The sequence below is a fragment of the Grammomys surdaster genome, unplaced genomic scaffold (genome assembly GCF_004785775.1).
Source record: "Grammomys surdaster isolate TR1022 unplaced genomic scaffold, NIH_TR_1.0 125878, whole genome shotgun sequence".
Taxonomy (NCBI): Eukaryota; Metazoa; Chordata; class Mammalia; order Rodentia; family Muridae; genus Grammomys; species Grammomys surdaster.
In genome coordinates this window covers 131,866-144,537 of record NW_021620703.1, presented here as the reverse complement: position 1 = coordinate 144,537, position 12,672 = coordinate 131,866, and the positions used below count along the sequence as shown (strand labels likewise).

Sequence of the window (12,672 nt, the reverse complement as noted above, 5' to 3'; positions counted from 1 at the left end):
TGTGTATGCACATGTTGGTGAGTGGTGATGCCTATGGAGGTCAGAGACATTGCATCATACTTGGAACTGGATTATATAGAAGCATGAGTGTTAGGTGCCAAACTTGGGTCCTCTGCACTCTTAATGAAAGAGCTGCCTCTCTGGTTCATATGTAATGGTTTAAATACTAAGAGGAAATCATAGTGGTTACATTCTCTCCAAGTGACATCTTCCAGTAGTTTCTTTGCTCTGCTTGTATATTTAATAAGTACACTGTGTTCAATGGGTGCTTGGTGTGAATTTCTTAGGTCTTGAAATGAACTCTCAGGGATTATGGATCTGAATCACATCAGCTAACGGTTTAATCAACAGGTCTCCTACAAACAGCGATGGGAATTCAATTGACCTGCTACTGTGCTTCTCATTGCAAGATGATTTATTTCTTCCCCAGACCTAATTATAAAACAGTAAGAAATAGTCAATCATAGATTGGACTTTCTTAAAATTTTCATTAGAACTGTTTTTCACCACTAATTAAACTATTCTTGAAAAGAACCCAAGACTAACTTTGAATCTAGCTGTGGTGCATATAAAACAAAGAGATGAAATCATATTAAAGTAAATCCCAAGTTACTCAGAGACCTACTGTTTGCAGTTTCATTCATTTCACTTTTTCAATTCACTTTTGGTTGCATTGCCCTTTCCAATTAAATAAATAAATAAATAAATAATAAATAAATAAAAATAAAAAATGCCAACAGCTCTTACTCTTCAACAGTTAATACTGTTGTACTATTATCTTTATTTTAATGGAGAAAACTGGATTGCAGTTTTATCATCATTTGATTAATTCAGTATTTCCTTTTAAATGCAGGCAAATGGTTTAACTACGGAATTATCTTTCTCGTCTTGATTCTGGACCTGAATATGTGGAAGAACCAGATATTCTACAAACCTCATGAATATGGACAGTATATTGGCCCAGGGCAGAAGATATATACAGTGAAAGACTCTGAAAGTTTAAAGGATTTAAACAGAACGAAGCTATCATGGGAATGGCGGTCCAATCACACTAATCCTCAGACTAATAAAACCTACGTTGAGGGCGACATGTTCTTACACAGCAGGTTCATAGGGGCTAGCCTAGATGTGAAGTGTCTGGCTTTTGTTCCAAGTTTGATAGCTTTTGTGTGGTTTGGATTCTTCATTTGGTTCTTTGGACGGTTTCTGAAAAATGAGCAAGGGATGGAGAATCAAGACAAAACTTACACTCGCATGAAAAGGAAATCCCCATCAGAACACAGCAAAGACATGGGAATCACGAGAGAAAACACCCAGGTTTCTGTGGAAGATCCTCTGAATGACCCCCCCTTGGTTTCCATCAGGTCCGACTTTAACGAGATAGTCTACAAGTCCTCCCATCTGACATCAGAAAACTTGAGCTTGCATCTGAAGGAATCTACCAGTGAGGTGGAGGCTGATCAAGACCCAGCAGCCTCTCAAAGTATGCGGACGAACTAGAATCTCTTAGGTGGAGATAGCAGAAAGAGCAACCTTGAGTGTAACTTTAAAATCGTCGTAGTCTTTCATTTTGTAAATGTCAGGTTTACATAGCGTTAGGTAAGGAAATACAAACGATGCCACAACGGTGCTCAACATTGCTTTTTCTAGACTCTTTGTTTTCTATTTGTATTATGAAACATGTGCCTCTTGTATGTTTAATGGTCCTCTAGAGATTGCTTCTCACAACTGCACAAGCTATTTACTGACTTTACAGCAAGGTAGAGTAGCCGATTACCCATGTATCTGATGTTCAACCATAGTGGTGCCTTGAGACATTAACTGTTTTTAACTGTACCAGACATGAAGTGTAGAACGGTTCTCCAGTCTATTTCTCGTGGGATTTTTTTATACAATTATTTTGACTTACACTTGATGTCTGAGCAGGAAACAGACATAGCTGATTTGTGGTTGTCGAAAGTTCTCTTGGTTCACTGTAGAAGTTGGTGACTTTGACACTGGACCGCAGAGAAGCACAGTGATTGCCTTTTAAATTTTATTGGCTAGCCACTGAATATAAATACAAATGTAAAATCCAGTGAGAGGAGGGCTGCAATGCACCATGGGTCACTGCTCACGAAATGTGACTTTCTCCAACCACTAATTGCAATTAGATGATAATACCTAATTATGTTTTCCTAATTAAAGATAAATCGCTGCCTGATTAATAGTCTTGCCCTTTTCCTTTGGGAACAAAGGTTAAGAGGAACGGTTGGGTGAGCTCTCAAATGTATTGGCATTTCCACAACATTCTAGACAACCAAGGAATGGAAGTCGTAATCATGTGAAGGTTGCACAGCCCACTGTCTACAATATTGTACATTTTGTGGTAGACATGGTTCTGGACAGTGAAAATAGAAAAACTTATGGCAATGTTGACCAAGGGAATTCAGAAATCATTCACCGAAACCTCATGTGGTAGAAAATGCTGGATGAGGGAGGATCTCTTTAATGTCTTCTGTGTATGTGCATTTTTTTGTTTGGGTTTCATTTTTTTTAAAGATGTAAACATCGCACCTTAATAAATAAGAATTATATGCCAGTAATTGTGTGATGTAGGTTTTGTTTGGCCCGTTTGTCTGTTCCCCTACCCCAAAGGATTCAATCATGTCTGTGCTTAACAAAAACCTATTCAAATGGATTTTTAAGAGCTTACTTCTAGGCAAGGTAACAAATTGTGTACCCCTAAAATGCTTCTAATTTTATTTCATGAGCTGTAGTTTCATGTTTCTTGAGGAGCTGAAGGGAGACCATTTTTAAGGTAATTACTTATTTCCCCATCATACAGTGACGTTATTGCATTTTTTCTTAAAATTTTTGAAATTTTTTTGAAGCTCTCTTGTTTTGATCTGCTTTTGAGCATGAAACTTGCCGAATTTAGAGTGCAGAACAGAACTATGCATTTATCTGTCACTTGAGAGCCAGCTTTAATAAACATCTTGCTATAATTGTTTACCAAGCAGTTGGAACCATACCCCTGCTGTTTCTTATGCCTTTAATAGCCATGCATAGTGCACTTAGAATCATAAATATCTCTGGCACTGAAAATACAGAGGACAAGCTATCTATAGGAACCACTGACAGCCCTGGCTAAAAAAAATGCTATTCTGATATGACTAATCCCTAGCCACATTTGCACAGCCTACAGAATTGAATTCTTAGCTGTAGGACAAGCGAATCATGCTACCTGGGGCCATATTTTTATTAATTCTGAAAATCATTTTCTCATAAGAAAATTGATTTCAAAAGTGGATGTTTATTATTCACATGGATACTTTTTAAAACTGTCATCAGAGACTTTTGATGTGGGTATTAGAGGGAACATACTTAATGAGATGATCAAATTAGCAGAAATAAGATAGACAAACCATTAATAAGCCTTAAGCATGGTGCTTCTGAGTTTTTAGGAAGTGTCTAGAAAGACTATTGATTACAATATATATATATTTCATGTTTAGGTAAATTTAGTACCAAGTGGAATAACCTCCAGAGATGGTATCTTCATGATTGAGCAAGATCTGAAGATTCTGAGGCCATAGCCACCCTGCTGCATGTCCTGGGGCTTGACTTTCATCTACACAGAGGCTCCTCCTTCCTGCCCTACACATTTTAGATATTATGTCTACAAAGTACGGACTATGAAGTGACAGGAAATCAAAATTAAAATTCCTCCTATTTACTCTTAGTCCCAGACCCCAAGCTAGACAGCAGCAGGCTACGGCTCCATGGAACATTTTGAATAGGGAGTGTAAAAAAGAGATGTAAGCAAACACGAAATTGGAAGAGTTAAAATAAATATTTAAAATTGTCAACTAATAGTTCTGAAGGTGTAAAAATGGTAATACCTTGATTGTAGTGATACTTAAGAACTGTAAACAGTTGTGTTCCTACTGTTCTGTAATTGCATTCTTTTCCATGCAGTGCAGAAGTTGGAATAATTTGACACAATGCAACATATTTATAGAGCATTTCATTAGTAACTTAATTGGAAAATTAAATAAACTATGAATTTAGGCCTGATAACATACACTTAGAAACAACCCTCACTGCCACATGGCGATTTGTATTTACAAAGCCAGAGCTGCCCCCTCATCTTCTCTCCATGGTGGCTACTTATGGTCTTCCGATGCCATTTAGTGTCCATGATCACCACTGACTGACTAAGGCTGTTAAGAATGATTTCTTCTCTATTCTCCCTGTGGGCCAATCAATTCTCACAGTGTCTGATTTCCTGTCTAATGTGCAGAAGCTCTCCAAGCACTTAGTAGGAAAGGCAGGAGTGGGGTCAACCTGCTTCATGTCACCCAGGGGGCTCATAAGCCTTCCGGTGCACTCTCTGACTGCCCTCTGAGTCACCAAAACAACCCGATATGAAATACGAAATAGACAATGGTGGTAAATAACTTTTAGGGAATACCTCTTGATGCCAACTAAATTATTCAAGACCCCAGAACACCATTGTTTATTATTTATCTGTCTTCCCTTGGGACTGGTCTCAATTTTTAAGACAACTGTTGGCCTTGCAACTTCATAGGAAATTTTGTGGTGATGTTCTTGCTGAGTCAATAGCCCGACTCACTGTTCTGTCTGGCCTAATTTCCTAGCTTTGTCCCAAAGGGCCTGCCTGTGGTGTGTGAGCCAGCTGTACCTGCAAACAAGCAAGGGCATCTTGGACTTGCAGATGATATACTGTCACTCCTCTGATTGATGCTTACACTGATCTGTGAAAATACACTGTACAAAGGATTGGGAAGTTTGGGAATTGGTACATACACAAACCAAGCTCCTAAGCTTCTGGCTTGCTGCAATCAATGCATCTTGTAATGAATTATTTTCTGCACAACTAGAGAGCTTGTTGAGGATGTGCAGAAAGGGGTGGAAATTCACAATAGAAAGAGAAGGAGAGGCAGATGGTGGAGACTCAGTCTTAGAAATGAAATGCACATTTTCCTGGGCTCGAGCTTTAAAACTATAAGAAGGGATGAAGGGCTTTTAAAAGGAACTTCATCATTCACATCTTGTGAGTTGAGTCCTCTTGTGGGCTAGGTAAGACATTCAGAAAAATATGTCCAGTTATATAAGAAATTGGCTGGTTTTTTTTCCCTGAGCAGGCTAGTGTTGAAATTGTTCTATGTCAGACCCCAGACATATCTGCCCCTGGTGCCATCTGGGAGGGGAAAAAGAAAAGCTGTGAACCAAATGTCAAAGGTAAATATTCCAAGTTGGTTCACAGTATGAAGTGAGAAAGACAAATAAAACTCAACACTCCAGAAAGACTAAAGGAAAAACAGACAGGTAACATCACTGGCCAGTGTGTCACTACCAGCCGCCACTAGGATCTAGATACCTCAAAGCATCAATGGAACACAAAACAGATTATGGTAACAATGTTGTAGGTGACTCCAACCTTTATAGATTTATTACTCCCACCCAAATCTTCCTTCAATGGTCAGGCTAATGACACCATCATTCCGAATATTTTCTATATGCAAATTAATTATCTTATTTAGTTCTCAAATTAACCATCACCATAGGAGGTAAACAGGGTTAATTACACTCTACAATGAACCTGAGGGTCAGAGATATTTGTTGAGATGCCCAAGATCACAAATCTAGTCAAATGCTCAGTCAGGATTTGAAACAGATGTCTCAGATTCCCATTACAGTAGTTTCTATACACACACAAACACACACACACACACACACACACACACACACACACACGGAAACTATCTGTTTCAAACACAATCTTTGATGGATGACTTAGGGACAGTTACAGAAACACAAGATGTTTGATTTCTGGCTATTACATCTCGAGAACCTGGGTTAAGTATTTAACAGGAATTCCTGCAGCCTGCTGGGATGCAATTTACAAGCTCAGTCACATGATTGAAACAGACAAGGCTGAATTAAATGGAAGGCGTGGTGAGTTCATTGCCAGGTGTTTTAAGTGCAGTCATAAAACCACAACACAAATTGGTACCAGCACAATGTCTAACTCTGGAATTGGTTTCCTTGAAGATTTTACTGTTCTCAAGGAGGGTAGATAGGATGTTCTGAATGACATAGGAGGAATAAATTATTTTGAACATTTAAACACAGAAAAAAAATTTAACTAATTACTAGTTCTAGGAAACATAATTTGAATGTGAGTTCTGGCTCTTAACAATATTTCCAAATCACCACTTAAAGTATATTATTTTAATATTCAATGTGAAGATGCTGCCCTGGGCTCCTGATGCTTTGTTCTCATCCCAGGATGGGGACACCTCACAGGGTTTTGAAGATCAATAAGATTGTGATTGTGACAGAATCCTGAAGCAGCAAGTCTTGCAGGATGCATGGGGTGGGGTAAACACCCTCAGGCCCCTGCAGGGCCAGCCCTCAGCCAAACCACTCAGCTTAACTTCTCTTCACCAGCCACTCCAGTAGAGAAAGCCATGGAATCCAGTAGGCTGTTTGCTCCCAATTTCCCCTCTCACCATCTTGCTTTGAACTCTACAAGCTGAAATCTAAAGCATTCCCACATTTTACAGAAGTTTAGACCCCTTAGCTTAAAGCAAGTGGCTATGCTCTCTGAAATCAATGGCTGTAATCCTTCAGAGCTATGGGGCCAGACTGACTCTCCCGCATTTCCTAAGGCTCAGGGATCCTGGAGTGCATGTGCTATGTCTCTAGCATTTAAAGAGATGATACAAACACCTGAGCCCAAGCCTTTAGCTCTTTCTGCTGTATTTTCATGTTGCCTAGGCAACCATTTCTGAGTCAGAATGTCACCCCAGTCCTGAATGTCTAGAAAGAACCCACCCTAAATCCCATGGAATCAGGGCAATACTGCCAGGAAGCTGTAGGATGCTTTGTAGAATAAATAACATTGTAAGTCAGGACCATAGCTTTCCATACAGCTTATAGATGTACTTGCTTTGACCCTTTTACCTATATTGTCCATATGACCTTGAGCTAAGCACAGTAGAAAAGATCTATATCTGAAAAGTTACTCTAGGGTGCCGGAAAAACAACTCCACAACTATTACTTAGATTTTTTATAGCCATAAAATAACCTTGGAACAAACTAGATTCTTCACTTTGTGAATAAACAGTGCTTAAAGTATTCCAGAAAATGGAAATGACCTATCATTCCTTTCCCAAACAGTACCCAGATGGAAAGGTGTTACCTGGTACTTTCTTTGACTGGCCTATTCATATCATCATATTGGCCATTGATTGTTGCTGTCTTGCACGAAGCTCATCGGCTTCCCTAGGATAGCTGCATCTGGCTTTGATTGGACTTCCCAATTCTCACCTTGTCCATTGCAACACATATTCCACAGAACAATCCTTCTAAATCATAAACACCATCATAGCTCATCATTCATTTAGTGATCAATCTGTTTAAGCACTACATACAACTCCGCAAACAACAGTTTACCAGGGTCAGAAATCATTTCTAGCCATGTTGCACTGAATTGAGTGACAACCTCCCATTCGCCTATCCCATGCCTCAGAAAATCAATTGTATTTCCAGGAGTCTTAAGACCTTATTGTCTTAGGAGGAAAGAGAGATGGCTTCTAGGAAGGTTCAGGAACAGACTTATGAGTGGAATAGTACTTCATGTACTCCGCTGGTCATGACTCAATAGTAGTGTCTGCCTACCTGCAAGGGATGCTGGGAAATACCATTTGGCCTTGTGCCCACAGTAGACAAGGAACAAAGCCTCAGGAGTTCTCAGTGAGAAATTATTATTTGTATTGTATTTTTCTTCACTTTCTAATGTATGAGTAAGTACCACTTCATTGACTTTCTATGCGACTTGCCCTTTATGGAATCTTTAGCATTCTCATTTCTCTCTCTCTCTCTCTCTTTCTCTCTTTCTCTCTCTCTCTCTCTCTGTCTGTCTCTGTCTCTCTCTCTCTCTCTCCCTCTCCCTCTCTCTGTGTGTGTGCATGTATGTGTGAATACTATTTAACTCTGAGTATCATAATTCAACAAAATGTGAACAGACACTGTACATTGAAGCCACATGTTTACAGGAGACTCATTTGAATATTCTCTGATTTTTCTCCCTGGTGAGTGCTAAAGGGTTCTTCTAGTCAAATGTTATAGTGTAAATTGTCAAGTGGGATTATTTCTTACTAGTTTGCTATGTGTGGTAGTTTGAATGAGAATGACTTCCAGAAACTCAGATATTTGCTTGGTCCCCAGTTGATGGAACTATTTGAGAAGGATTAGAAGGTATGGCCTTGATGGAGGAGGTATGTCACTGAGGGTGGGATTTGAGACTTCAAAAGACTCCCATTGCCACTTATCGTTTTCTCTGCCTTGTGGTTGTGGATCAAGTTGTAAGCTCTCAGCTGAAACAATTAGGCAAATTAACAGACTTTTTAATAAATATCCTTGGTCATAATGTGTTATCACAGCAATAGAAAAGTAACTAAGACAATATGGCAAAGACAGGATAAGGATTACAAATTGAAAAAAAATTTCAATTAAAAGAGAGTATCACAGTTAAACCAGGAATGTGTGTGCTCTAATGGGGACACTGAAAAACCGAATCAGAAAAAAAAAAAAAACATAAAGACTGCCTTAAAAATGAGTCAGTAGTCAGAGTGGGCAGCCAAGAGTCCACAGATCTCGTTTCTGATGTCATACTATTGTGCCCTAACCTGGTGTTTACATCTATGACAGACTGCTAGGAGTCATCTACCTATGGTTGGTTGTGTAGGCAGTTACATGATGAGCCTGCAGATTTTAGAACAGTGAGTCTCACCCTTCTTAATGCTGAAACCCTTTAATATAGTTCCTCATGTGGTAGTGGTCCACACACGCAATAAAATTGTTTTTGTTGCTGCTTCATAACTGTAATTTCCTACTGTTATGAATCATAATGTAAATATCTATGTTTTCTGATGGTTCAAGTTGTCCCCTGGAAAAGCATCATTTGGCCCTCAAAGGGGTCATGACACACAGGTTGAGAACCACTGTGTTTTAGATGAAAGGAAAGGTTGTGTACACATTTATATTTTCAGCAATTTTAAGTTATATGAATGCACATATAAAGGACACAATGACTCCACAGGCCAGACAGGTCAATGAAGTCAAGACGATGAACAAGTTTGCAGGTTCTCCAGAAGCCAAAACTGAAAAGCACACATCAGTCAGAGGCATTTAAACCCAAGTGAACTGATTATCACTGTACTTTGACAACTGGTAACTCAGGATTCTTTTACCAGCCTATTTCCATGTTAGAAACATCAATTATTTCTTCCATTTGAAATACATGGTTCCTGTAATCAATTGCTCTGAGTTAATGTTTAGAATTATTCATGAAAGACCTATACTTTAATGGCCTTTGATGAGTACCAGTAGTGGCATCCATTAATATGATTAGTTTTATATGGGCTGGGAGAGAAACCTGGCACACAGCCTTAAGTGAATCAATAATCTAGGGTCTGAGCATATGCACTCAAATCAGCCTCAGCATTCTGTGGCCTGGCCGGGCACTGACTGCAGAGAAGAGCAAAGTGTGACGAGGACATGGCTTGTGTCCTGTAGTTCTGTCTCTTTCATATTTGATCACCCGTTGCCTTACTTGCCTCAAGCTGTGACTATTAGAAATTTTTCTATTCAACTCTACTCCTGGCCCCACACCCTGCTGTCCCTTCAAATGATAGTAGGCAGAACTGAGATGGATTTTTTTTTAAGTATAAGTGCTTAGATATGTCATAGTGCAAACCTCAAAACCGGAGTGTAAACCTGAACACTGAGGACAGTAGGAGTCACGGCCGAGGTGCTGATTTTCCTGCCCTGTGCATCAGTTTGAAAGAGTCATGCACTGTCTGCCTGGGAGAGACAAAACATCTCTTTACTCAAGAGACCCAGTAAAGGAGAAGGTATGGTCACTGACACACAGGAGTCACCAGTGTATTGTCATAGCTAGAGAGACCTGCCCAGTTTTAAGCAGGAAGTGTCCCTTGGGAGAGACCAAAAGAAAATTCAAGGACACCCGAGACCTTGGTGTTTGGGGACTGAGTGTGTTTTGTGACAAATCAGTCCTTTTACGGTCCATCAAATGGCCTTGGGGCCAGGGAGCAGTAGAAATAGAAGAGCGAGAGACCCAGGCTTGACTCAAGCCTTTCTCACTAAGCACACCATGTAGGGCAAAGGAGCACACGGTGCCTAGCTCACATTCAAGCAAGAGGAGACCGTTAGTGAGAAATGACCTCACTGCTGACAGCACAGGTCCTGAGTTATGACTGAACACACCATGAATGCCAGAAAGGATGCCAGAAAGTTCTTAAGGCAGGAAAGATTGCTTTTGCTTTTATATCGGGCTATTTCTGAAAGGACTATAGAATGAATTGCAAATTAGTTAACTTTTCGTATCTATCAAACACTGATAATAAGGTTCAGTGTTTTAGAGATTCCAACCCAACCTCTGACTGACCAAAACCTCTGGGCTTCTGAACGCATTACTGGATGATAATGAGCAGCATAAAGTATTTGGTAGAGCCAAGCACTGTCTCATCTTGAGGCAGGAAGGAGGAGGGTCTCAGATTCCACAAGCCCCTTCAAAAGCATGCCCTCAGTGATCTACTGACCTTCCTTTAGGTCAGTGCTTCTTAACCTGTGGGCTGGATGACCCATTCATGGGGTTTGTATATCAGATATCCTACACATCAGATATTTACATTATGATTCATAACAGTAGCAAAATTACAGTTATGAAGTAGCAATGACATAATTTTATGGTTGAGGGTCACTACAACACAAAGAACTGCATTAAAGGGTTTCACCTTTAGGAAGATTGAGAACCATGGATCTAGACCCTATCTCTTAAGGAAGCCTTCAGCTCCCAAGAGTGCCACAGTGGGCAACAGGCTTTTAACATCAGAACCTTTGAAGATATTCTGTATCCAGACCATTGTGGGTTTCATTGTGGGTTGTAGACTTTGTTAAACATACAATTCAGTGACGGTGGATGTGGTTATTTATAGTTCTCATGAGACTCCCTACTCTGCGTCTGGTGCCTATCTTGAGGTGCTGAGCTGGGGTGCCAGTTGGGGTGGGGCGGGGCTGGCATCAGAAGGTATATAGTCTGCACTGAACATGTTGATGATTTTTCGTTTCTTAGGATAATGGGAAATCACCAAGAAATTTTAAGTAGGAGAAGAGTTCATTCTGTTTATTATATTTTAAAAACCAGACTGATAGTGTATTACCATCAAAATTCAATCAAATTTATACAATTTAATTAACACAATTTAGTCACGACTTTAATGCCTTAGGCTCCTCACACAGAACTCAACTCAATTGCCTCATGCATGTGTGAGGATAGTAAACCACAGCGGCTCTATTTCCAGTGGCATTTTGGTTTACTGTGCTTGCCACAGGCATCTGGACAATACACAGGTGGTTGGACTATGCAGTTAAAGAACCCCCAAAGAGGCTGGTATAACTCAGATCTTTATAAGGACTGCCATTTAATTTCAAAGATTTCCACTCAGATAACAAAATACTTTTTTTTTTTTTTTTTTGGTTTTACAAGACAGGGTTTCTCTGTGTAATCTTGGCTATCCTGGAACTCACTCTGTAGACCAGGCTGGCCTCTAACTCAGAAATCTGCCTGCCTCTGCCTCCCAAGTGCTAGGATTAAAGGCGTGTGCCACTACTGCCCGGCAACAAAAATACTACTCAGAAAAATTTCCTAAGCTCGGAGGTAAACTAACGCACCTCTCTACAGGCTTCTGTACATAATGCACAAAAGCAGCACTTCCAACCCATACTGTTTATGTAACTGCTGTCTCTACAAATAGTTCTTGTAAAATAACAGCAACATCAACATAAAACCTCTTCATAGCTCATGGTAGAACTGGAGATCCACTGCCCAGATCCTTCATTCAAAGCATGTGCTCATCTGCAGGGGATATCATGGCTTCAGGGTCTGCCTCTGCTGGAGAAAGACCAATTGTCCAGGAGCACAGACTTCCTGGAACAAAACATGCTTTATAACTGAGCTATGACACAAGGTCAGAAGAGTCACTGGATGACTGACCTCCATAGCAATGCCCAGAAGATAGCCACTTGCCAAAGATGGAGACAAGAAGCTAACAATATCACTCAAAAGTAGACAGTACACAGACAACCTGACACTGATTCTGATCATAACTGTTGTGGCTGAAGTAGTAATTTTGTCACAGTGATAGTTCTCTGAAGGCTAATGCCCATGATGCAAAAGAATGCAGAAGGCCTGACCTAGAGCAGTTACAACTGCAAGACAGTCGATGCTTCATGATACTGCTTAAACAACAGAGACCTGGAAGTCTCCATTGTTAACTCCTCTCCTAGCAAAGACAGCATGGTCCAAGAGGGCTTGAACACTGGAAAAATAAATGAGACAGATAATGTAGAAGCAAAAATCAATAAGAAGCTACTAGTTCTAGCTAAACTAGAGGTTAGAGCTAGAGGACTCAGTATCAAAGCTGTCATCCTCAGCAATCACAAGCCTCCACTGTGCAGTTTCTAGACCTTTAACCATTCTGAAATACTGAATCTATTGACAAGAGAGAAACTGGGCTCTCAGCAGGAACTATCTGGAAACCAGCAAGGTACATAACATAGCAACAGTTGTTCTA

The 12,672-nt window shown here is 40.0% G+C and overlaps 1 protein-coding gene across 1 annotated transcript in view; it reads left to right on the top strand.

The window, feature by feature from the left end:
• The window catches only part of Tmem117 (transmembrane protein 117), a 437,212-nt gene extending 435,339 nt beyond the window's left edge, over positions 1–1,873 (top strand). Inside the window, exon 8 of the mRNA XM_028752174.1 lies at positions 854–1,873. Within this exon, the coding sequence (XP_028608007.1) occupies positions 854–1,500 (647 nt within the window). The 3' untranslated portion in view covers positions 1,501–1,873. The remainder of the gene's footprint in view (positions 1–853) is intronic.
• Positions 1,874–12,672: the final 10,799 nt, after the last annotated feature.